The 26729-nt window shown below is 41.0% G+C and overlaps 1 protein-coding gene across 10 annotated transcripts in view; it reads left to right on the top strand.

The window, feature by feature from the left end:
* MIDEAS (mitotic deacetylase associated SANT domain protein) overlaps positions 1-26729 on the top strand; it is a 78248-nt gene that overhangs the window by 34178 nt on the left and 17341 nt on the right. For 8 of the 10 annotated variants that reach the window (XM_066998709.1, XM_013191763.3, XM_048064915.2 and 5 more), the window contains 5 exons: positions 12559-14242; positions 19578-19898; positions 21426-21771; positions 22236-22302; positions 26018-26160. In XM_066998709.1, the coding sequence (XP_066854810.1) occupies positions 12788-14242; positions 19578-19898; positions 21426-21771; positions 22236-22302; positions 26018-26160 (2332 nt within the window). In that variant the 5' untranslated portion in view covers positions 12559-12787. Of the gene's footprint in view, positions 1-10804; positions 11336-12558; positions 14243-19577; positions 19899-21425; positions 21772-22235; positions 22303-26017; positions 26161-26729 lie in introns of those variants that run through there. The other 2 variants (XM_048064921.2, XM_066998712.1) reach the window with 2 other exon arrangements.

The raw sequence follows: 26729 nt of genomic DNA, 5'->3' as shown, positions 1-26729 counted from the left end.
TGTTCAATTGTCTGGTTGGGCGGTACTTTGATTTGGCATGTCTCATCTGCAAGGGAGCCTTTCATGCTGATTTGAGGTTTTTAATGAGGATGAGAGAATAAAGCCGAGAATGTAAGTAGAGAGAGACTTAGGAACAGAATTGACACAACTTAATCTACTGTAATAGGTGAATTTCATCACACTTATGTCCAAATTATTACTTGTTCTTTCTTTCGAAGTAATGCTGTGACTTAACATTCCTCATGCATAACTCTCAAGGCTTTTTTTTTTTTTTGGTGAGCAGCTGCTATAAATGCATAGCTTTTTATGGAAAGGGGAAAAAGAAGACTTGCACTTTCCTCTCTTGTGTTTGTGTTTAAACCCTTGCCCCTATTTTTTTTTTCCCGTACAATGATACTTCCTTACATCTCACAACCAAATGCCTGCAAAAGTGATGGTCTCACTGCCCTTTCCTGTGACAGCAGAGGCTGTGCTGCCTTCCTCCCAAAACTACCATAAGCTGCACTTTTAGCTTCTTTGAGGCTGGGGTTAAGCAAAACTGTTGGAGAACTGAGGGGGTGGGTGCTCATCCCTGCAGGGGCGCAGCTCCTGTGTGCGGGCAACATGAGGGCCTGGAAGCTCATTTGTGGCACCTCAGATGAGGAGGCTGGGGACAAAGAATGATCTTTCCCCTTGGAGAGGTTGTCGGGAAGGAGGTTTTGAAGACAGGAGGATTGTATTTGTCGTGATAATTGCTAAAAGCACAGTCTTGCAGGATTTCAGAGCTCCCCTTCCTTTTTTTAATTCTTGTACTCCCAAGTGTGCTTTTATGGTCATGGTGATCATAGGTAATTTAAGCAGATGAAAAAAATATATGAAAGATGATCAATTTACAGCTATAAATCAATATATTTCCTTCTTTCTTCATTTTAACTTGTTTCTGCATGCAGGGAGAGGATGTGAGGAGGTTATTCAGCGCTGTCAGCTAAGCCCTAGACAAAATTACTCTTAACGTCACACTTGCAGCTGAATAGGTCTGCCTGGTATTCCTGAATTGCTGCTGTGTGTGTGTCCTGGGCACTAATACAGCCAAGGCTAGCGTATCACTATGCATGTATGGCTTATAGATGACAGCTCTAATAAAAGCCAGAAAAATATTCTTAGATCCGTGATAAACCTGCATTGACTGCTATATATTATTAAAGTAATCTTGAATGTATTATTATGCGTGGCAGTTCACAGAATATTATGGGCAGACTGAAATAGGAAGAAATGTTTCAGGTAGATTTCATTTGCGCTTTAGCCAACCTGAGGATGGGATTTCAAATTGAATAAGAGATTAAAGATGATTAAAAGGGTAGGGCAGTAGCTTGAGACTTGCAAGTCCCAAGTTCGGTTCCCTGTTCTGTTGTAGCCATCTTAAGACAAGTCATTTTTTAGCCTCTCTCTGACTTACTCCTCTTCAATAAAAAGGGAATAATAGTTCCCTCCTTTGCTGAGGCGTTGCCAGAGTAAATGCATTAAAGAGTATATGGAGCTGTTATACTTTGTTTATGGGGCCATGTGCCTGCATGAAATAGAAAATGTTGTAATTCAGTTTCTCTACTACAGCACAAGAAATGAAGCCATGGACAATAAGGAGATTATACCTGACTAGTGTTGTCATTTTCTTAAATATGTAAATAAAACTCAGTTCAATTTACAGAAATGCCAGAGACATTCACCTTAACGTGCAGTTTCAGGCAGAGCTTTTGGACTGCACCACAGCATTTCAGAACACTGCACCTGCTCTGAGTATTGGTTAGAGATCTGTAGTATGATGCTGCCGTATATACTAATGCTAGAGCTTTCCTACAGATATGGGTGGGTGACCTTTTATGTGTTTTAGAAGACATTATAATTTTATATCAAAATAGCTTTAATATTTACATGAAGGTGGGGAGAGTTCTAGAGGATATTTTAAGCAGTAGTGTTCTGTACTTGTTTCTGGATTTTAGTGCATCTGATCAAAATGGAGATGTTTTACATGACATCTTGCAAATGCAGTCTATGGTTGCACAGTATGAAGGAGTGAACAGTGGACAAAATTGAGATCAAGAAATTCCAGGAGAGTAATCTGTTTATTGGCTAATTGCTGGCTACCCTTCAGTGCAAAACAGGTCACCGCCTCTCTGTTTCCCTATTAAAAATACAGAATGTTGCATGTTATGTACGGTATGAGGTTGGGTGAATTGGTGTTAATATATTGCTTTTGCCATTGCGAAGTAGTATATAAACAATAAGTAGTCCAATAACTGCAAGTTTGTTTGTGGGCAAGTTCCTTTTACTACTTTCCTCAAACTAAAGATTTGTACAATGTAAAACTGAAAATGTTTTTCTGCCTCGATTGAATCGTAGCTCCCAGATATTTTTCCAGCAGGTGAGAGCTGTCTAACAAATGTCAGCCTGCTGACAGGAGGCTGGCCATTCTTTCTTATTTTCTGGAGATGTGTTAAAAATAGTAAAGTCATCAGAAGCTGTGGGATGGAAGTTGAACCAGTAAATTGTTTGAAGTAAGCGTTATCGAGCTGGTGAAAAAAAATCCTTTAGAGTCTGCTAAATGTGTTATGATTGTAAAGGAGCAGCAGTCTCAGAATTTCTTTCTTCAATGTAGGAGGATCAGGTTAATTGAATCTATACACCTGAAGGGCTGATTAGTTCATCAGCCTTTTGTTCTGAGAATGAAAATTGTTATGTAGGGGATTTTATTTTTTTAATGCTTAGCAATTTCTTTTGGAAGTGGTAAAGTGTTTAGAACTGAGCCTCTTATCAGCTTTTCTAGTAAGGTGCTGTGCGACTTTCCAATAATTTATGGCCTTTCTCTCAAGTGGGAAGGACTTGCTGTTGCTGTTAGTGGCAATTATATACTTAGTATCTGCAGCAAATACAGCTATTTAAAGCATGATATGGGGGTTAGTGACCTAGAATGTTGTCACTTCAATTAGAATGTATTTATACTGTTCCAGTACTTGTAGAGTGAACTGTGTAAGTGCAGAAGGAAATGTAAATGCGTGTTGTACTTCTGATCTGCTTAACTCTCACAGAATTCCACATGCAGGTGGATAAATGCAGAAGCTTTTTTATTTTTTTCTTCTGTCATATTAAACGTGATCAATGTGACCTTGATTTTGTCTTTTACTAAAAACTGAGTCCTTTATTTAATTTAATATAGCTTTGTAAAGGTTCTTAGTTTTCTTCTTGCTGTTATTGAATGACATTTTCTGTATTGGTTATGAAGTGCAGGGCAGGTGGCTTGTTTGGTGTCAGGTAGGATTGTTGAGCTGATTCTTTCAGGAAGCTGCTGACTTTGCTCTGAGTAAGGCTGATGTTGCTTACATCCACTTGTTGAAGTGCTTTATAGCACTGGTCAGTAAGGATACAAAAGAACCACTACGGGAATGGAAGAAACTAACTTTGCGTTTGATCCAGTATTGGCGTCAGCCATCTTCTCTTCCCTTCCTTCACTTAAATCCCCCAGTCTAAAAGGAGGAGAGTGTGGCTTTGGGCAGGTAACTGGCAGGGAGTTCTTAATCCAAGGGCCTGAAGGATGCTCTGATTGTTCAGTTAAAGATGAAGGAATTGGACTCTTCTCTAGGTCCCTGGAATCTTTAAACTTCTGGGATGGTCATGCTTGCCCAAGTCTTTCGCTGCTCCTACCCCCAGAATTAACTAACGTTCATTTACTTAGCTCTATAGCTGGCAAAGAACCTGGTGTAAAGAACCAGCACAATAAGAAGACTTTTATATTCAACAGTGGCCACAGGACTTCTTTAAAGACATACGTCATGTTAGAAATCTGAACTGAAGTCCTGTCTCTGCTATTAAAGACTTTCTACTTGAGTAGTTTTTTAACAGATGAGCTCAGTCAGTCCTGCCATCTGGCTGGCTGCACACGGAGATGCAGACAAACCATGACCGCCACTGCTTCAGGTTAGGTAACTGCTGAGAAACAGAAAGATATTCCTGGGCAGACTGAGGTATATGGCAAAAGAACAACTGTATGTTAATATTTGTGTGACCTTTTTCCTTCAGTTTTGTGGACCCCTCCCTCTTCTTTGGTTATCACTACTTGTATCGCGTCTCTCATTCGACTTTAAGCTCTTGTGGTAGAATCTCTGTTCAGCATATCAGTGGATACTGTTAATATCACGTTTATGACTTCAAAATACTTCATGAATATCAGTGTATTGGGTTTCAGGTATTATTCTCATTTTATGAATGGATCTGAAATGGCTTGCTTAAGATGCATGTCTGTAGCAGAGCTGGAAATTGATCCCAGCTGCTCTCAGGTTCTCCCTGTGCGTTAGTCACAGCTATTCTCCAGCCAGCCACATGTGACTGATGCCTGCTTGTTGGTGTCAAGTGTGTCTCTGCCAAGAGCAGGGTATTGAGGGCATTTGTATATCTCACAAAGAAACCTCTGGAAATGGAAAGTATCATCATCTCTATGACCTTTCACCTTCCCCTACCCCTGTCTGTAGGCTGTTACCTCTTGCAAAGCCATGAGGGAATCTGAAGCACTTAAAGCTCAGTACTCTGTACCCAGGGCACCCACATGCCTGCCTTTGTGTTGAAGTGTTGGAGAGGTGAGGTCAAGGGAGAAGTAATGAACCTGCAGCAATCTTTCTTATTGCAGCTTAACACGTTCAGATGTGTTTTCTTCTCAGGGCAAAAGTGCGGAGAGATTGGCTCTGTCTCTGGGATGTGTCCACCCAGCGGTGCAGCTGGTGTGTTTGTGGCAAGGGAGGCATTTAGGGGGAAGGATGCACTGTGGCTATGTCAGCTATGTGAATGCGAGTGCAGGGAAAAGCTTTTGGCTTGCTCTTTGCCATTCTGACTTTAGAGCCTTCTGTAATTCCTGTATGTTTGAGTCCTTGGTTGGTGTCTTTGTTGCTAGCAACTGCCTTCCCTGACAGCTCCAAACAAAAAAGTTTAAAATAGCTATCTGAGAGTTTACAATTAGAACTGTTAACCCGTTTCCAGTGGGAAAGAATAATAACTTTACAAAAGACTGAAAGCAGTGTTTCATATTCCTTAATTGCGCTCTCTGCACTCTAAGGCTGCTTAAGCCTTTTCAGATCACAGCATTTGTCACGATGGTGGATTATAATAAATATTGCGAACTTCAGCACAGTTTATAAACATTAACTAGTTTTAGGAATGTGTTGTGTATCTAACTGGTTCAAGTATAATTCTGCACTCTGTTTTAAAGCCATTTGTAAAGATGGGCTTTCCTGCCTTTTTGTTTACAAAAGGATGTTTTACGTCGCTGTCTCTGTCTCCTAGTTCTCTCCAAGAACTGTGTGTTGTTACTGTGCAAGACAAAGATAAGAGTCTGGTGCAAATCATGAATGTTGAGTTCTCTCAAGATGAGGGGTGGGCAAAACCTCAGTTATTTCAGAAATACCACTCATACTTCTGCTTGCATAAATTAAACTGAGAATCTAGTTTGTATTCAGTGTTGTACCTTTTCAACAGCTGCTAGAAACAACATTGTCAATTCATTTAAAAACAACTCAGTTATTCTTTTCCTTCATTGTTTAAGTATTAAGTCTTTTAAGTTTTAGTATTCCAGTCTGTTTCTTTAATAGTTGTTCTTCCTCATCCATGCTGATTTTGTTCTGGTGGAGCTTTTAGTGTCAGAAATTTTTGCCAGATTTTGCCAGGCTGGTGGAAAATCCCTGAGATTGAAAAGCGATCCTCCAAAATTTATATTCAGTTTATAGCTTGAATTGAGGAAGGCAACACAAATGTATAGCTTATTTTTGGCAGGTTCCTTGAAGGCACAGAACTCCCTCCTCATAGAATTGTTGTCTGGAAACTTCTGTTTTGAGAATTTAGGTATGTGTTTGCTAGTTCCAGGCAGGCACCTTTAGGCAACAGTGGAAGTTGTCAAGCTTCTTGGATTGTTTTTTCCTGTTTGTTTTTATTTGTCTGTGAAGCTGTTTTCCTTTGATATTTTTGTCCCAATTATGGGTGTCCTGTAGAGTTCCTTTTTTGCGAAGCAATGCCATTTGAACCAGTAAGCCTTCCCCATTTTCTAGCTTTGTTGATTCCTAGGACTTCCATCTGATACAGTTCCCTGGGTTAGTCTCTTAATCAGGCGGGGTCAGAAGGATTGATATTTGCTTCTAGTCCTTTGCAGTTATCTTCTTTTAAGCTTGAGACTGTTCAGTTGGTTATTCTTGTTTGCTCACTTTGGGCTTCGTTTGCTGCTCTTCTGTGGTGCTAGGCTCCTGGAAAATACACTTCTCCCTGTAGAGACAGGCTTTCTAAGTATCTGTGGCAACTGCTCTACAATACAGAATAAGGTGAAGGGGACACTAACCCTCATCTTCCATTTACTTTTTTGGCTTTCTTGGACAATGGTGCATTTCTCAGTTGCTTTGAGCTTTCCCCTCCCTGTCCTTCGGGTAGCTTGCTGTGCTTTGCTCCATGGAATTTACAAGCATAGTCTATTTTCTGCTTTCTCTGTTCTGTCCTGGGGCGATCTGTTGGAAAGCTGTGCTGCTATCCTTCCTGTTGAAGGTGTCTGAAGGTGGTGAGTGAGTGGTTGCAAACAATCTGCAGGAATTCTGATGTTGCTAACTGTCTGGAAGAAAATGTGACAAAGTTATGTGTGTAGGAGAGGCTTTTGCGGAAGAGATTGAAGCTGTTGTCGCTGTTGTCATATACATAGGGTATGGACAAGCTGTGCAAAAGCATTGCAAATCCTCCACCAAACGCAAAAACTGTCCCATGTTTTCATCACTTCCTTGGTTTGTACTTGAGACTGTTGCAATAAGTGGTGGCGGTTTCATAGGGGCCAATTTCTGTTAGCTAGAATAAGCTTCTTGTTTGTGATGCATGATAAATCTCCAGCCATTTACAAATAAAACCAAAACCTACATTATTGAACTCTCCCTGTCCTGCTATTGAACTGGAGGAATTGAATTTTCTTTCCCCTTGCTGTGTGAATGTAAATAGCATATCCAATTTTTACCTCTTGCACATAGATTTAAACAATGTTTTCTTCTTGATTTGGAGGGAGACTGGTAACTAGTGTCCTGTATCTGTTTTATGATTTTTGACCTGGTTTGTTGCATGATCTTAGAAATGACTTAGTTCCTCTTTGTTCCTCATGGGTTAAATGTGTGTCATGATTTTTACCTGTTTCATAAATATGGGATTTGACCATAAGAATGAGCAAATTCAAGAGGGGGGGGGGCGAGATTGCTCTCTTAGGACACTGACTAGCTTGCTACATTTGACTTAAGTGGTAAAATTATTTGTGGAGTCTGTTGATCACCACTAAGTGATTGAGCTTCTTAAAGGAAGATCAGTAATCTGAGTTGCTAGCAGCAGGAGGATTTAGCGGGAATTTATTCTCATCACTCCAATTTGACAGATTCCCTGCAAGGAACTGACAACATTGTTGTGGGTAAGGCTGAGAAGGTACATTACCTAGCACTCATCAACGTGTTTTTTTTTTTTTTTTAATTTATCACATGAAAAAGACAAATTAAAATATTTAAAAGCTAGGATTAAAGTGATGAAATAGAAAATGAAATAGAAATGTCTGCTACCATTCATTATAATTTCCTGCATTCTTGACTTTGTCAAGGTTTGAGGAGAGGTCAGGGTCTTTCCAAAGTTATTTCTACAGTTCTCTGTCAGAGAAACAATCTCAAAGGATGTTAGGAATCTGCACCATTTAAACTTGCTTATCGTGCCAAGTATAGGGGGCGTAGCAGATGAACTAAGCAAAGGACAGGACTTCACAACCCTCACAGATGGGCTGAAGAGTAGTGTTTAACGTTACTTCAGCCTGTGAGGTCGTGAACTTGGTGTGTGGAATTGTGAAATATGTGCATGCCTGATGGAAGACAGTATGTAAACAAGGAGAAGAAATAATGGTGGGAGGTTGTTAAATATATAGGCAAAAAGTTTTATATGGAGATATTTTTTTCTATAGGAAATGGTTGCAATGTTTTTTAACTTGTCCATCAAATCACATAGACTTTTTATTCTTAAGTTAAGAAAAATACTTGAAATTAAAAAGGTTTTATAGCAAACTCTCTAGGCTAATGATAAACTGAGATAAGCTGGTTGCAATGGGTAGAGATGTCTAAACAGTTCTGCAGAAGCTGCTTTCAATTGAGTAAAAATCTATTAAAGGAACCTCAGGGCTGGCACCTGCCTTGCGAGTGGCTCTGAATGCCTGTCCCCTGCACTTCTCAGTGGCTCTCTGTGTCTTGAAATTACTGTAGCTGAGAACAGCGTCCTGGATGCTGGCAGGGACCTTTTTAGTTATGCTATATACTAAAGTCTTTCAGCTGACTTTTCTGAAATCCCAGCTGCATTTTGTATTTATGGTATCTTTAATAAGGCTCTAGCGTAGATATGGTGGAGAAGTTTTAGCTAAAAAATGCTAACCTTGACTTCTCTCAGTAAGGTGCCATAGGTTACTTTGCTTATGCTTTTTCATTCCAGGAAATGCTGCATAAGTATCAGTTGGCTCTACGTGTATCTGATTTGACGTTCTTTTTCATCTAGAAGAGAAAGCCTTGCACCACAGAAGAATTCTTAGAAGTCTTAAAATATTTGCAGTGTTAAAGGAGGTGATATTCAATTCATATTTTTCTGAAGAAAGGTTGAGTTGTCCTTTACATGCCAGGAGTTACTGGAAGTGAAATTAACTGATATGGTGCATGCCAAACCTTAGAGTTATTAAATGTACTGATGTTAGGTTTTGTTTTTTCCCTGTGCAATGTAAAAGCAATGCAGTATATTGTAACACCTCAGTATATTTGGAGGCAAGACACATTATCTTCTGGGAATTATGGTATCATACCTGGCACTGTGCTTTGTTTGAAGGTAAAAACTCTTCAGAAGCACACTGCTCCAAAGCACATTTAAGCCTGAAAGTGTGTTGCCATTTTACTGTGCTACTTCAGGCCGACTCTTGTGCTGAAATTAAAGTAAAACAAAACAAGAAACCCCAAAGCAGATAATTGGCTGGGGTGATGATAATGTGAGCTTGTCCCTTGACCTCAGGGAGGGAAGCCTGCTTAGTCATAGAGCTAGCAGCGCTCAGCCAATGAAGCTGCCAAGTGTGAGCTTTCCTGGAGCATAGTCATGCTGCAGCTTGAACATCTATAACTTCAGCTTAAACTATGGACTATTATTATTACGATGACTTTCAAGATATTTTCCAGCTGTTTCCTATATTGAAATAAATTTTAAAATGTTAATTTTGTGATGTTTTATCAGATAGCACTAAATGTGCTAAATCCTTTTTTTTTCCTTCTTTTTCCAAGAGGAGACTTCTCAGTTAGGATTTGTTTTTGCATGCAATTGGGAGAGCTGGGATTTTTCGCTGTGTTTTGTTCAAAGTACCTTAAATCCCTTTCCTCCCCAGTAATGTCATTTTCACTGTCTTGGGTTCTGTGCTGTTGTAACTTCAGTTCTTCAATGACTACAATCTTCTCAAGTGACAAACAAGGTAACTTCTGTAAGAGGCACACAATATTTTTAGAAGCCTGTTTTTGCAACACGCACATACATATTCCTTTTCCTCTTTTAGGTTATCTCTGAACTTACTTGTTTTTGGTAAACTTTGTTTCTTAATACTTTTGTTACATCTCTTTTCTAGACAAATATAATTCTAAACCAGTCCAAGATAGACTTTGTAATACCTATGGTTTCTGATCTAGTAGTGGAGGATCCACAACAAGTGCAGGTTTGGAGAGCTCTGTAAATGCAACACTTTGAAAGCTGAGAGAGGTCTTGCTAAAGGTGTTTTGAATACTTCTGAATGTGGTTGCAGACCTCAATCACCACTTTTTTGTTTGCGTTGGTTGGTTTTTGTTTGTTTGCTTCATTTTTAAAGGTTAAAAACAAGGATCATTGAAGTTGTTCCCCAGCTTTGGGGTTCTTTCTTTTGAGTGCTGCGTAAGAGTAGCAAATCTGTTTCAGCAGAGATCTAAAGGTTGTGTTAGAGGTTTAAATTTGTTCTAGTGGTAATGTGTTCTGATATACAGAAAACAAATACATTGTTCTATGATAATTATGTGATTGATCAATACAAAAACCACACAAACATCAGTGGAAGGAAAGCAGGTATGAGGTCTGATTTGGAGAGAAAAATATTTTGTGATGATTTCAAAAAGTAAGATAATATCATAAACCATTATTATTAGTATTACTAAGGTATTGTCATTAAGCTGTTAGCTCTGTTAAATTTCTAGCAGTGCTGCAAAAAGCGAGAGAATAATATTAACATTCTCGAGAGGCATATAGCAACATTTTCACCTCCTATGTTTTCGCTACCAGGGATCAAGTTTCCTGTCGTGGGGTATTTTTTCCCTCTCATTGTGACATTTTGATAGAGGATTTCATCAAATAAACTTTTCCTCGTTTTGTGCACTAGTTGCAATTTAAAGATGTTTTTTTTTCATCTCATGCGTCCACAATTTCTCCTAGAGTTATTTTTGTCTTGTTGAAAGAGGACTGGTAAATGAGCTGAGAAGTTTTGCTTGAAGAAGGAAGGAACGCCCTGGCTCTGTGATACGGGGTGGCAGAGATCCATGGTTTGTAGCCAGGGCGAAGGGGGAGGGAGCGTGGGGGGGAACAGCTATGTAACAGACTGAGGAAGTGAGTCACATCTCTGTGAAACACAGGCCCATGGTTCCACTAGCACTGAAGCCAAGCCTGGCCTCCAATGTGGAAATTGCGTAAGTTAATTTAAACCCTTTGTCTTTTCCTCCTCATCACACTCCCAACTCCACCCCAGTGTTAAAATCTGCACTGTAGCCATATCCGTTTAGAGGAGACTCAAGTTACAGGACTTTAGCGAGCTGTACACTTCTGTTTTATTATTTTTCTTTTTCTGTAGAGAGATGAAAGGATTTTTTGCAGATTTAAGTGGCGTGTGTATGTGTTAGTTTTCCCTGCTTTGTGTGGACTTGTGAAATTCAAGGGCAGTTTTTTATAAGAAATGGCCTTGTTCTTTCTTGAGAATTTTCTGGTATGTACGCAGTACGAATAGGAAACCTCCTGCCTTTTCATATACAGGAAGAAGGGATTTCTCCTGCAGTCAATCCCTAAATTGCAGATTTTTTTAAAACCACTTGGTGACTCTGGAATGAAATGTACTATTCTAGTAATAGGTATTAGTGAATGTACAGACCTGCTTTCATTTCATCAGTCAAGAAAAATGTTTCTCTTTGTTTTAAATTCCTGTTATTCTCTGAGACTTAAGGCCTTTTAGTCCATGCCTACAATTGGTGCTTTACTGGAGGTTCTCCCACAGTTGTCTGTGACCAGTTCATCTCAGGTAAGGGAGTCCCTAAACTTTTTCAGGTTTTGCAGAATCCTTGAAGAAGTACATTGCTATAATTGTTCACGCCTGTGCCTCTGAAGCTTGAGAATTATACCCGGTAGTCAAGGGAAACATGATTTTATAGCAAAGCGGATGCAATAAAATTAGAATTTTTTTAATGATCTCTTAAAACCTTTCTGAAGCGTGTGCACAGTGTGACTTGAAGTGGAACATAATGTATATTGAAAAAAGATAGTAATAGAGACCTGCATATTGTTACTTGGGTGTTACTAGTTTAACAATTTTACTAAATTTAAAACTAAATTCCTTAAAAGGCTTTAGGTGTCCTAATAGAAACACTAGTACGTGTATTATATGCATGCATTAGACCTTAATCCCGTAAACGATGATCTTAAAGCCTGAGTTTGTGGCTAGCTTTTTTCCAGGGAACAGAAGGGTGGAATTGTCTTAGGCTCTTTGTTCTGGAAAAAGTTTCTCCTGTTACGTTTTTAGCTTTACAACAACAGATGTTTGATGATTTTCAGGAGCAGTTGTGATAATCTGCCAGAACTACTTTGCCACGCGTGTGACCTGAACAGGAGCAGTTGCTTTCAGCTATTGAAAAAAGCATCTGAGAGGGCAACAGGTTGAGCAGGCCCTGTCTGCAGCGATTGGATGCCTGATGGGCAGTTCTAAATTGGAAAGCAACTGTAATGATTGGGGGCTAGGAAGAAATGATGGGCTGCTGCTGGATTGTTTCCTTCAAAACGTTGAATGTAGCATCTTGCTGTGTGTGCAGCCTTGGCGTGTGTGTGTTTTTAATGTCTTTGGGAAATGTGGCCTGACACATCATTTTTCTCTTTGCTCAGTCATCAGTTTATTTTAATTTATTTTTTTCCTGTGTGATTTTGAGTTCAGATTTTCCTGGCTACAGGAAGACATAGAAATAATTGCCCAGAAGAGAGAGTGTTTAAGAGAAATGAAGAATGAGTTTGAGGGATTAGTCAGAAGTCTGTGTGCAACTGGGAGTTACATTATGTAAATATAATATATCTGTTTTGTAAAACTAGCTTGTCTTACATTTTCTTAGCAGGTCATATCTATTGTTTCTTAGATATATTGCACTGATCTTCATTTCCGTCAGAAACAGGACAGACATGCACATCATTGCTTATTGCATGACTGCTTGTATTCCAGTTGTTTGCTGATGATTCATGCCAATTGCTTCTCTGTTTCAGGACCTGTAACTAAGGGGACCCTGCTGACCTCTGAACCACAAAGAGTGAAAAGAAGTGTGAGAAGCACGCGAAATAAAAGGAAGTGGATGTACTTTCATCTGGACTTCTTTCCTGCCCTTTATTATTAAAACTGAATGGAAAAGACAGACTTACGTGCCTTTTCTCCCCCAACCTCAGGGATGGGTGGATTGTAAATACAGTGTGTGCAGCTGGGAGAATAGACTGAATCATGAATCTTCAGACTCAGCAAAAGTCTTCAACCAAAAGGACTGGGAAACGACTTGCTTATTTTAATGAACAGGATATAGCTGTGTCATCAAAAGAACCACAGCAGCAGCTTAAAGAAGGCCAGTACTATGGTCATGGAGGGAATATACCAGTCTCCCAAACCATGGAGATTCCTCACACGGGAGGATTAACAAGTGCCCCCAACAATGTTGCTTTGATGAACTCTGTTTACAATCAAGATAGGGGAGAATCGATGATGATGTCCCAGCCAGTGACAGCTGTCAAATGGCAGAATTCACTAATGGGAAACCGGTTGCCGGAGAGAGGTGATGCCCATTGGCAGTCTCCACCTGCAATGTGGAACCACAGTATGGTTTTTGGGGGCAACCCAAAAGGACCCCACTCCAATGCTGGTGCCCCAGGGTTCTATGGCCACCCAGAAGCCCTTAAAAGAAATCAAGAGAAAGGAGTGTTTGTGTCACAGCTGGACTTGTATGAAGATGCTGTCCAGCAAATGATGTCCCAGAAGGCTCAGCTGGAACAGCAAGCCCTGGTTAGACAGCAAGCACAAATGAATTCTTTTCATCAGATGCAGAAGCAGCAGCAGCAGAATCAAAGTCTGCCATTGCAGCCTTTCCAACTTGCATTTGGTCACCAAGGCCAGAAGCAAGGTCTTCCTGAATTATTGCATGTCTTTCAAGAAGCCCCAGCTTCTTCCAGTCCGGCATTTACTGCTCAGCAAAAACAGCAAGCTCTTCCCCAACTACAGCTGTTTGAAAATTTCTATCCTCAACAGCAGCAGCAACAGGCTGCCACGCAAGCCTTCAGTCTACAGCAAACTGCTTCCATAGCACAGCCTCATGTGGCAGCTGCAGCACCTCAGCATCACATGATGGCACACCAGTTTCAGCAAACAGAGAGGAACCAGGAACTATTCAAGGCTCTAACAGAGCAGAACCAACAGACAGTGCTACCTCAGACCCAGATTCCCTTTCCAAGAAGGTCACGGAGACTCTCCAAAGAAGGTGTCCTGATGACGTCTGCAGGAGACGTGTTGGCTTCCAAGCAGGCAGAAGAACAATCTAGCAATTTATTTCTCCATCACTGGCACACACATCAGCAAGAGGTCCCATTGCAGCAGCCGCCTGAATCGCTGGCCCACAACAAAAGTAGCTATTCACACCCCAAGAGGATGGATCTGGGGCAGAAGGACGCCCTGGTCAACAGTGAACTGTGTCAGATGGAAACAGAGAGGCAAGCCGTGGCCCAGAACGGTAGAGATGGGGAGAAACAGACAGCAGCAGCTGAAGAAAACACTCCGAGAACTAATGACTTTCAGGGTGTTAGAGGGGGTGTAATCCAGAGTACACGAAGGAGACGGCGTGTTTCTCAAGAAGCCAATTTGCTAACTTTGGCCCAAAAAGCTGTGGAGCTGGCTTCTCTTCAGAACGTCAAGGTAAGATACACATCCTAGCCAATATAGTATGAGGACTGGTTTAGGCAGTAGGGCCGAAATGCAAAGGAATTAATGTACTTAAGCAGGATAGGATGGTATCTTGATTCAGGAAGTTCTGTAGTGCAGCAAGGGCAGCTCTAGAGTTGTGGGATGTAAGTTCAGCTACTGCAACTCACAGGCATGGGAGAATAGCTCTAGTGCAGTGAAACCACCTAAGGGCAGTTTTACTTCACTAGTACCGAATGTGATTTTAGCCCAGGACTTCAAAATTCAGATGTTTTCTGCTTAGGCCTCAAGCTGATCAGGAATTTAGAGCAACAAGCATAAGCAGTTCACTTGTTATCTTTTGACCGTTTTAACATTCTCCTCCTTTTATGTTAAAACTGCTGCTTACCTACTAATTTTTCACTTTTAGAGGCTGAAGTGTTTCTAAATTGTGCTATCTAAAATTATATGCTACTTGCATGTTCAGTATTTCTCTTGCCATGACAAGATGGCAAGGGTCAAAATGAGCACAGTAGAGGCAAGTGATGGGATTATGGAGTTGGTTTTTGCTTGTTTGTTTATGAGGTGTTTTTTGTGGTTTTCTTCAGGTAAGGTTTGGCTAATCTTTCAATGAGTGCCTCTTATGAGAAGTTAAGATGCACTTTTCTTTGGAAGTTCTGTTGCCAGAGAGTGATGAAATATGGGCGGTAGAGCGTGAGCTACTTTTACCTACAATTTTGCCGCTTCAGTTGCTGCCCAGTCAGACAACAAAGGGAAGGGAATTTTTTTCCTTGTTATTTTTTTTTCCTAGTCTGTCTGTGGCTGTTTTTTCCAGTATTTTCCTTAGAGGGATGTGGTGGTTGAGTAAAAGAACTGGACTAAGAAACAGCGAGACAAGTATCCATAGCCTACTCCATTTCTTTCACAGCAGCCGGTGGCTGTTGATGCAGTCTTCAGTCCATGTTGCTCTAAGTCCAGCTGAACAGGCAGTCCACCAGAAGATCTAATATAAAACTTAGAAGTAGTTAGCAGCGTGAACTATTAATTGCTTCTGTTCCAGCCGTTGCATGTTTATATTGCAGGAAGGCCTACAATTAGCACTGCAGTCTGATCAACACAGTGGCAAGAGAAAGCTAACAGCATCTAGAAGGGCCTGACAGGTGAAAATTACTCATTTGGAGGCATGGCTGCTCGTAGCTTGATTCATAATGTAAAGACCAGAGAAAAGTTTTGTCAGACGCTCGTTTGCTCTTTGCAGTTTTCACAGGCAGCTTGTTTGCTGCCATGATTGCACTAGCCGAAGAACTTCTTATGTTCAGATCTCTTCAGGCTTTCAGGATGAGGTTTTGAAAGAGGTTAAAATTCTTACCCTGTGTCTGATGAACTCTACATCTATTAAGGGGGTTGCATATTACGTGAGGGGAAAAAGAAAACTTTTACAGGAGAGTCGTGTCCTTCTCTTACCAGTGTCTTTCTGATACAAACAACCTAGAAGCCTTCCTTAGTATGCGTTATGTGAAGATTATATAAGTAAGCCACAGGATTAAATTATTGATGAAAGAAGATATATTCCTAATTTGAACTAGTTTGAACATTCCAATGTAGGTGCGTGTACCTTATGCAAGAACATTATTTTGAACAGCAGTGTCAATATATACGTGCAGTGTCACAAATGACACTTTGCACCAGAGCTGCCCATCTACTGTGTCTGTCTTTTTCAGGCAAGGTTATTGCTGCCTACAGACTACAGCAAATTCTCCAACCTTAGCTTTACTGTTTCATTTCACATATAACTCTGCTGCATGTGAAAAGGTGGTGTCATTTGTTTTCTTTAATAACAATGGAAAAAAAATCTCGGATCTGGAATGATCTTCTCAGAGGTGTCTGGGTTTAAATACTCTTTTGTGAAAAAGAGAGAGAGGTTGTAGACCCTGCCTCTTTTCTCTTCCATGTGGCTTTAGCACGTGTCCCAATTCTAAAGCAGAGGACCAGTTGCCACATGCACAAAACAAAACAGAAAAATAAAATTGCGGAATCTCAGTTCTGAACTCGCCTCCTTCATGAGCAAGCTTCAATTTGACTTCTGAGAGAAGCTGCCTTACTGTTAGCAGGAGTTCCTAAGGCTGGTGTGGTCTCTTGTTTGGTCACAGCAGTGGCCTTGGAACAGTTCTTCCAGCTGTCACGACTGGGTTTTTTCTCTGAAATCTAAATTTTTTAGAGACTACTTGAGGGGTAGAGATGGTCAATAATAAAATGACTGATGGGTTTCTGTGAATCTACTGGAGGACTCTAGGTCGGTAGTGCATCCTTCAATATTTATGCAGGAGTCTAAATAGAAGTGCAACAAGTTGTGGTTGCTGGAGTTATCCAGCAGCCCTCCTGCCACCAGTTCTGTAACAGAAATGCTGAACTGGCTGAAAATCCCTAGCAGTTCTGCAAATGAAGGTCCTGTCCCTTGTTTGATTCCTTTCTGCCTACCTCTGACCATAATCAAACAGCTGAGAAAACTATTCAGGGGTCTGAAACAAATGGCTTGATCTAAAAATCAGTTGTGTCCCCTCTTAGTAAACAGTAGGTATGTGTGATCTTTCAGTGCTGTGGATCAGAGCATCCTTGAGGCTATCTCAGCTATTGATATTAATTTCCCAGTAGTGCTTTTTCGCTCTCTCTTCTACTGTTCTGGTCTCCTCCTTCCTATTTTCTCTAAAAGCAGTTGTCTCTCCCATCACCAAGGATGAGAGTTCTTTGCTGGTTACCTCCCAGCCTTAGAAATAAAGGGGGTGTAGTTATCCCATCATACTGCCAAAGAAACATGGCATCTTGTGTGTGACTAGCTGCCATAATTTCCTCCTTGCAGTCAGGAAACTAGTTCATGTTTCTTGACCTACAGAGATCTGCGTAGCATGCAGGAAGTATCTGAGGTTTGTATTTTGGTCAGAACTGATGCTCTTTCACATATCCGTATTGCTGTTACTTGTTTGTGCTGTCATTGTTCTGTCAGGTAGCCATAAAGCATTTACTGGAGTGTTTGTGGTAGTGCTAGCTACACGAGGCAAAAACCAGTCACCTGATTACGAACAGCACCTTTCTCTGCAGCAGTCTAAAGAATGTAGTATCAGTACAAGTAGCCACAGACCACTCTTAATTTCAGTGCAAAGCCATCTACTGTAGATGTCACTGCTGGAAGAAAACTCCAGAGCTAACCTAGATAACTAGGCTTTAGTAGTGAGGTGATGATCAGCTTGGGTCTCCCTGATGCATGTAGGGCCATGTGTAGCAGCATGAAGCTGTGTGTGAGCTGCTTCTTCAGGTGTGGACTGGATTATGTGGAAGTAGGCATCTGTTGCCAGCAGATGATTTTATTTTATTTTTTTTATGTTTAAAAAATCATCCTTGTTTGCCTCTTTCCTGAAGTACTGAATGGAGGCTACAAAAAACTTGCAAGAGCCCCTTACTATCTAGAGGTAGTGGTCTTGAGTGACACATCTGGCAGCATGATGAATGTCCTCCAAATCCAAAATTGGTAATCTCAGGGGAAAAAGTGCAGGTGCGTATCATCATTCTGGAGTGAAGGGCGGTTCTCAAAGCCTGTGAATTCCTTCTGCAGCACAATCTGGGGCAACTGATGCCAAATGTGACTTTTCAGTTCTCGGTTTCATTGTTGTGGAATGGGGGATGATATCTCCAGTCTGCAGAAGCAGTTAAATTTCCAAACTACAGCACTGCTTATGGGATAAACATTTCTGTGCACACTTAGCCTTATTCTAATAAAAGATCTTGCAAGGGGGGAGTCCTCAATCTCCTTGTTATGATTGATTTTATTTGCTTGATCTTGGCACCTAACTTTTTTGAAGGCTTAATGTTTCAGGGTGGACCTGTTTGCTCTGAAAAGCAGCAAAAAATACTTGGTCTCTCCGAGAGGCCAGAGCCCTAGCCTCAGGCTCTGGCTGAGGGATCTTGTAACAGTGAAGTTGCACTTCCTTCCATATAAATGTAGTATTGAAGTGAGACTTCAGTTTAGTCCTTTGGTTATCTTTGTTTGTTTGTTTGTGTGCCAACTGGAGCATGTTCTCTTGCTCATCAGTGAAGAAGTTGGCTGACTTGATCTGTAACCACAGTGAAATGACAGGAGAGGTCTGAAACCTTACAACAGAACCTTCTTATGCTATATTTTTATCAGGATTAGATATTCTTAGTGGCACACAATAGATTCTTTTTCAAGACCTGAAGTAAACCTGCAAAATTGCTGAAGCCCATGCTGGAGACCTCTCATCGTACCCGAGAGATAACGTTGCTTTAGTTTCCACAGCGCAGAACTGTTGATGTAAATTCCTCGGTAGGTTGTCACTCACAGAAAATGAGTTTGCATACCTAATTGCATCCAAAGGCTTTCCAAACAGAGTATTAAGTTTGAGAGAAGTTCTGAAACACCAAAAGGAGCATCTTCTACAGCTTCTAGATTGCACTTCACCATAGCTTGAGAAGGCCTTTGCATCCCTGAGGGGGACTGTTTTTGAAAGTTGTCCTTTGACATCCGGCTTCCAAGTGAACTGGCAACTGCTTTGAAGTTGGTCCTAGAGTGGAATGAACATGTGGATAGTCATTTGAAGCAGCAGAAATCACTTGTCTAACAGTACCTGAAGTCATTTGGTGTTACAGTATGCATGTGCTTGTTCAGTAACTCAGCCTCCTGTCCTATGTCCTTGGAGTTGTTTTCTAGGGTTTGCATGAGTAAAAGAAAGCAAAGACATGGAAGCTGTAATAGCAATGTAAAACGAGCTGGCTTGCAGTTGTGCCTTGCTGATTCTGCTGAGAAGTTGTTCTTCAGGCTTTTTGGACAGAAAACCTCAAAAGCTCCAGTTATAAGAAGGAAAGCTGTTTCTGTCACGTAAATTGGAAGAAAATTGATAAAAATCTAGCTTTTTTTTTTTTTTTGCATGAGAGATTTAATTAGCGTTACCATTGTTTGGTCTTTTCTGGAACAGAAGTGTGATATTTGAAATGAATAACCTGCAGCTTACAGTCATTACTAAACCTGAAGAACCTTTGGGGAAGTTATACGGCAGGGCACAATTTCACCTGGAAAATAAAATGTCAAACCATAGGTAGTAAAATGATTCTTATGGATGACAAGTCCAAGTTTTCTACTGGTTGAGACTTTAGGGAACCCTCAACTAATTCTAACAAATTTTGCTAATACTTTTTGTCAAATATTCTTTTTCCTCCAATAACATTTTCTAAAACCCTTTCAGCTTGCAAATTGCATAGAGAGAGTTGATATGCTGTGTGAGAGATCTGATTTGTTTTGCAAGTGCTACAGAACTTTTAAGGAATCTATCTTTCTTCTCAGGAACTGGATACTTCAGAAGAGAAGAAAAGTGTGCTGATAGCAGCTCCAGGACCTACAACCGCTAAAAGCGTTGTGGAATTTGCCAGTTCTTCACCAGCTCCTAAAAAAGCCCGGGAGGACAGCAGTCTTGTGCCTCTTATCATTCCTGTATCTGTGCCAGTGAGAAAAATTGACTTGCAGAACCTCGGAAAGGAAAAGCCTGAGGATGGGAAGCTCCAGAGAGGCCAAACAAATGATCGAGGTCCTTGTGAACGCAAGCCTTCTGTGATAGTCACTCGGAGGCGATCTAACCGTAATACTAACATGGAAACCTCAAATCAGGTATGAGCAGGCAAAGAAACCAAAGAGAGCCAAATCTGTTATATATTAATTATTGCCAGCTCAGTATGAGCTGGCGATTTGCCTTACAGCCCAGAAAGCCAACCGTATCCTGGGCTGCATCAAAAGAAGCGTGAGCAGCAGGGTGAGGAATGTGATTCTCCCCCTCTGCTCTGCTCTTGTGAGACTCCACCTGGAACACTGCATCCAGCTCTGGGGCCCCCAGTGTAAGAAGGACGTGGACCTATTGGGCTGGGTCCAGAGGAGGGCCATCAGGATGCTCAGAGGGCTGGAGCACCCGTCCTGTGAAGACAGGCTGAGAAAGCTGTGGTTGTTCAGCCTGGAGAAGAGAAGGCTCTGAGGAGACCTGCAAGAGAAAGCCTGCAAGAAAGCTGGGGAGGGACTCTGTCAGGGAGTGTAGTGATAGGACAAGGGATAACAGCTTTGAACTAAAAGAGGGTAGATTAAATTAGATATAAAGAAGAAACTCTTCACTCAGGAAGTGGTGAGGCACTGCAACAGGTTTCCCAGAGAAGTTGTGGATTCCCCATCCATGGAGGTGTTTAAGGTCAGGTTGGATTGGGTTTTGAGAAATCTGGTCTAGTTCTTCTATTAAAGTAGTTGGATCTCAAGGCTTGAACTTGGAATGGATGCAGTCTGGGGACCATGGTTTTTGTTTTTCTTTTTTTTGCATTTCATAATATTGCCATATATGTCATTTTCATGGACCGTTACTGCTACTACTAGTACAGCCAAGCAATGCCCAACTACTAAGCAGTAAAGAAATTCAGATGTACAATAACACTAGCATAAATACTCTCTCTCCTTGAGTAAAGAGTGTTTACTCCATACGTACATTGATAACATCAAATTGTGAGTAGTGTATGTATCTCCATGTGTGAGTAAAATCCAAAGTGGAGATTCATTCTCCTGGAATTTTAATCTTGCTGAGGTTCTGAAGATCAGTACTTGAGTGTTTCCTTTCCAGTACAGGGTTTGCGTTCTTTAAACTTTTTTGTCTATTCTGTTTGTCTGTTGAGAAGTACAATAGAACATTCTGATACCATCAGGAAATGGCAGGCATCTAAGGAGGTTTCTGTGCATTTACATGCTTGACCATCTAAAATAATGCTGTTATGTATTCTTCTGTTCTCTAATCACTACCTGGTGTCATCCTGCATCTGTATCAGAGTTCTGCTGAACTTATATGTCCCTTTTCCTAGCTACCGTGAGGTCATTATCATCTTTCCAAACAAAGGTTGGACCAGACGCATGTGATTCCTAAGCACTCAGAGGTAGCATTGCTACCTAATAGTTCATGTAGTATAGTAAAAAAAATAATTGTGAGTTCCATTCCCCATCATCTTCCTCCTGCTTTCCCTTTGTGCTAGTTGTTGAGACCTGTCCTCTCCCCAGCTACCCTGTCTAGATTTTGACCTGCCATGAAAGAATGTTGTCATATCACGGAAATTCTTCAACTGACCTGAAGTTTTAAAATGAAATTAAATGTGTAACTTTTTTTTCTAACAGCATGAAGATGCTGTCCCAAAGGATGAAGCAGAGGGTTTTCCCCGGAAACCAAAGCAGCGCCCAAGACCTGAGCCACTCTTCATACCACCAAAAGCTGGCACCTTTATTGCACCACCTGTTTATTCTAACATTACCCCGTATCAGAGCCACTTACGGTCACCTGTCCGTCTGGCAGATCATCCTTCAGATAGGAACTTTGAGCTACCTCCTTACACTCCTCCACCGATTCTTAGCCCAGTGAGAGAAGGATCTGGGCTATATTTTAATGCTATCCTCTCTTCAAGCGGTCATTCAGTTCCACCTCCAATGACTCCTAAAAGCGCTCACAGAACTCTGCTTAGATCAAGTAAGTTCCACTTTTTCCTTCCCTTTTTTGCTAATTTATGATAAGGAACTATGGAGAAATAGGAGGAAAATCATGACTTTCAGAGATGTGGGTATGTGGAACTGGGATTTCTTGCTGGTGAAGTCTGGGCAGCTAGGATGGAGGAATTGCAGTGTTCTTTCCATCAGGCCATGCATGTTACGATGTGTTCACAAGTAATCTCTGACACCCCCTACTGACGTTATCAGGAATGGAAAAGTCAGTTCCTCTTCTATAATAGACCGTCATTATGTTGACCAGATATATTGTTATTACTAAGATGTAGATGTTGACTAGAAGCTGAGTTCTTGGACATCTTAAACTCCTTTAGCATATGGGTACCTGTTTTAAGAGGTGGATACCTCAGATAGATTTACAAGCTGTGTGAAGAATATATCTCAAATGTGAAGATGATCAGTCTGAGCAGTTCTTTCTTTGCCTTGCAGATAGTTCAGAAGTTACCCCTCCTGTTCTCACAGTAGTGGGAGAAGCCACGCCGGTCAGCATTGAACCGTAAGTACCCAACAGAGTCTTAGCTTGGTAGTAAACCTGCTTCTCTTCCTGCTGCTAAACCTTCAAGCTGCTTTCTGTACAGTTTAATATCTCTTAGAAACATTAAAAGTATTCCTATTAGTGACTCAGAATATAAATTGTCTTATTTAAAATGACTCTGTGCGATAAATGACACTTGTTTGGGCAAGTGCACCTTTTAATTCTGGTGATTTTACCTACTTTCTATTACTACGGATCTGTCTTTGGGCTGAAATAGCATTGGTTATCTAAAGGTGAGTGTCTTGTGTTGTTGTATAGGAACACTCCTTTGTATGCTACTTGTTTTAGAGTGAGAAGAATAATACTCCTGTAGAGGAAGGCCAAAACAGAGTGTGGACAAATGTAGTTAGATTTCATATGCACTGGTCAGGTTGCAGGTTATCCATGTGGTGTGTTAGCTTCAGTGCAACTGTGAACATGGCTTTGCTCCCTTGTGAGCTGACGCAGACTGAAAGCACTGTAGCCACTTGCATGCAGCATGTAGCCTGAACTAATAAGCCTAATTAAACTTTTTAGTTGGTTGTGTGCAGGGAAAGCTCAGACATATGAGGACCCAGCAGCACTAGAGAACACAATTTGGAGACACTGAAGCTGGAGTTAGGAGCTTAGGTTTGGTGCCAGTCTTGCTAAACCTGTCAGGAAAAGCAGTGTAGCAAGTGTCCCTGCACAGCCTTTGTAAACCCTCTGGGAAGGTTATCAGCCACAGTTAAGGGCTGTAGAACTACAGCAAAGTAGTTCCAATTCAGTGTTACGTCTATATTAATGAACTCTTGCAAAATCTATTCATGGAGATGCATGGCATGACAACACCCATGTGGCTCTGCATTCCTGACTCTCTGCAGCCAGGAAGGAATCTCAGCTCTAACTCTGCAGCATATCCTGTTAACATTTGAAATATTTAATTCACAGTCCCCAAATAAATAACAGGCCTCTTTTACTTTTCTTCCCAAATTGCCATGTTTAAAGATTAACTGGAGCATTTGCTGTAAATTTATAGGACTTCCTCCCCTTCCCCCATTCTGCCTTCTTGTTTGATGTTAAGGTTTTGTACACTTTTGGCAACAGACAGCCCTGAACCAACTGAAAACTACTGCAGTTGTGAATGAACCAAGATTATTCTTGTCACCTTTGCAGATTCCTTCCAGGACCAGTCTCTGGTTCCATGACAATCCAGATATAAATCACTGTTTTTCTGCTCCTGTATCCTCTATTGCACCAGCACTTGTTCAAGCCCATTCATGGAAATAAAGAAGCCCATTTGTTGGTTTTAATCTGTCTTTGACAATGGTTTAATTTGTCTTTTTGTTGTTCGTTCATTTCACATAGTTCCAGGTGAGCCTCTTCTTGAACAGATCTTTTTTTCATACCAGGTCTTGATCTTTGAACTCTGCGTGGTGCAATTGACTTCTGTTGTTGTGTCTGTTGGTTTAAATTACTGAAGTCAATGGCGTAATGTTTGCTAAAGACTCAGTCATTGATGAGAATTTTCAAATATGTCACTAGAAAATTCCAACTATGGTGACTTAGTAATGAAGGTTCATTTTCTGTTGCCAAAAGGGGGTTATGTGCAAAGAGCCATCCATCTTGCTATCATCTTAGGCTTACTGAACAGATGCTTGTGCAGGTTAGTTAACTTTGGATTTTAACCAAGATGAATTAAGACTATTGACATTCTGTGTTGTCAGAGTAATTAGTTTGCTGCTTTAATGCTAATTTGTGCAACACTGTTGTGGTCTGTTATGTGGGCATATCTTCTATCAACAAAAGATGGCAGGAAACACATTTTTTATTATTTTTTTTTTTAGAAAAGAAATATTTAATTTGATCCATTAGTTTGTATTCTTGACTTTGTCAGAAATTGACTATAAGTTGTGATTGCCATATATTGTGTTCTTAATTGCTTGTTCTTTGCCAGACCTTCTGCTAATGCTTCTCAAAAGGTCATTGCATTGCAGAGATTCAGAATAGGAAATGTGCTAATGAAGCTTAATTCTTCTATTTGTGAAGTAGCTTAATAGGCAGCTAGTGTCACAGATCTGTGTTTCACAGGTCTTGAGTTCAGTTGCTTTCAAGCCTCAGTCACTTCTCAGCTAGCCAGCCGCAAGTACTGCTGTGGTGCATCGTCTGGGAGTTGCCTTCCCAGTTGACAGCCTCAGTTCTGGATGTTGCCACACTTAACCATACCACAGGGCACCCCAGGAGCACTGTCAGTGCTTACAGGAAAGCTTTTGCCATGCTGAAATCTGGGCTTCCTTGTTAAAGGAATCCTGAAATAACTTAGCTTGAATGGACCTTGGGAGGTCATCTGGTCCAAGCCCTTGTTTGGAGCGAGACAAATTAGATCAGGTTACTTGGTAACTGATGAGCTCTTGCAATGAAAATCTGTTTTTATTTGGACATTGCAAGTGCCAGGTCTAACTCTTAGGCTCTTCCAGCCTAGGGCTACCATATTGGAAGTTTAGTTTGAAGATAAAAGGCAATTGCTGAGGTATCTCTTCAAGCCCACGTTCTTTTTTTCCAATTCGTCCAGCTACCTCCCTCCGTCTCACAAGTGAGGACAGAGGAGTCTGTCTTGGGACATAAAACCTCCCATATTTCCCCAAACATTAACAGCCTTTGTATCTGTTTCCAGTTGACAGCAAAGTGTCCGTTGCTGTCAGTCATGCCTTCTGGGGGGGGGGGGGGGGGGGGGGGTCAGTGTCTAGAACCTCTTCCACCGCCGTGAAACTGCATGCTGTAACGATAGGTGAGACTAATTGCAGTGAGCAGCAGACTCCACACTAACATCATTCTGCAGTCCCTCACAGTGCTGAAATGAGAATCTGCAAGCGTTTTTAGTTTTGCTTTGTATTTTTTTTAGCAAGGGCTTCTCAGTCTTGCATGAAATCTCTTGTTTTCTATTTTGCTGTTGTGCTATATCTGCCTAACAAGATAGTCAATATCATGCTATTTCTGTCCAACAAGATAATCAAGAAAGGTGAAGGAAGAAGTGGAAAACTATGGAGTGTTACAGGTTTAATAGACTTCTGTACCTGTGAAACGCTCACAACAAAACCGAGTTCTTCCTGGGGTTCTTCGTTCTCCGTGCCCCTTCCACTTTTAGTATGTTTGAAATCAAATAACCTTTGAGAAGCGGTGTTTATTTATTGTGTTGAGTCTGTTTTCTGAGACATCCTGAAACAGTTAAAACCATTGGCATCAGAGGGAGGACATTTTCAGCTGTCTTAGTTCTCCCGAGCCCATACCATGCCATGAGACATATAACGTCCCTATCACTTTACCTTTGATACAAACTGGAGATAATGTTTTGGGGAAAATGACAGACAGTATATGGTGGCCTGTCTAAAGCTCTCATGCTACATTTGCCATGACTGAATGTCATCTCCTCATCACCTACTGGATGGAAGTTTTTTAAGCAGTTATTAGATCCTTATTTAAATATGATTCCAAGCATTGTTGATCGATAAGACAATGGAAACTGGTAAAGGCCGTAAAACCTCTCACCTTTCGAGTCATACCGGTTAATGTAACCGACAACACCTGAAAGCTGTTCTTGTTATTATATGCCACAGCCTGCTGCATTTCAGTTTCTTCATAATTGTTGCTTTTAGCAGACATGAAGGATGTCTGGATATTGTAGAGGTTGCCTGACCATGACTTGTTACTTTTTCTGCAGGCGTATAAATGTAGGAACTCGCTTCCAAGCAGAAATCCCATCGCTCCAAGATAGATCTCTGGCAGCAGTTGATGAACATAAAGCAGAGCTGGTGTGGCAGCCATGGGGTGACCTGGAAACCAACAAAGTCACCCAAGAGAATGGTAAGAATGTGGAAGGCTGGTCAGTAGGACTGAATGCCACAGCTTTAGTGGGGGTAACCATGCATCTACTACAGGCATAATTTAAAATGTCTTAGAGCTGCAGGTCACGTGGCATATTTAAATAGTATTGAATACTCCATATTTAAATGGAGTAAAACTTGGTTTTGGGGGTTGTGTGTGGCGGCAGGGAGGTTAATAGGATTTTTTTAGATAAAAGAGGGCCTGGTCAGGCAAGGAGGGAGCAGCCTTGAGCTCAGCGAGGCTTCCTTGTCTTTGTTAACATTTGAATGCCACATGCAGTCAAGTTCTATATTTTCAAGAGATGTTCTAAACATGATAATATTTGGAAAAATCAAGCTGTAGATGGAAGTCAGGATGAGGAAACAGGAGCTGTAGCAGCTAGCAGCAAATTGAGGAGCTGTCTGCTGTTGGTGCACATAGGCTGTGGCATGTACAAATGCTTCTTTTGCTGAAGCAAAGAGGAAGTGGGCAGGCCTGGAAGAAATCTTTCTGAGTAAAGAGAAAAAAGGGTGTTATGAAATGGAAACTTTGTAAAGATCATAAGCTAA

Source organism: Anser cygnoides, chromosome 5 (assembly GCF_040182565.1).
Source record: "Anser cygnoides isolate HZ-2024a breed goose chromosome 5, Taihu_goose_T2T_genome, whole genome shotgun sequence".
Lineage (NCBI taxonomy): Eukaryota > Metazoa > Chordata > Aves > Anseriformes > Anatidae > Anser > Anser cygnoides.
Note: the sequence above shows the minus strand (reverse complement) of the source record. Positions and strands in the feature narration are given on the sequence as shown.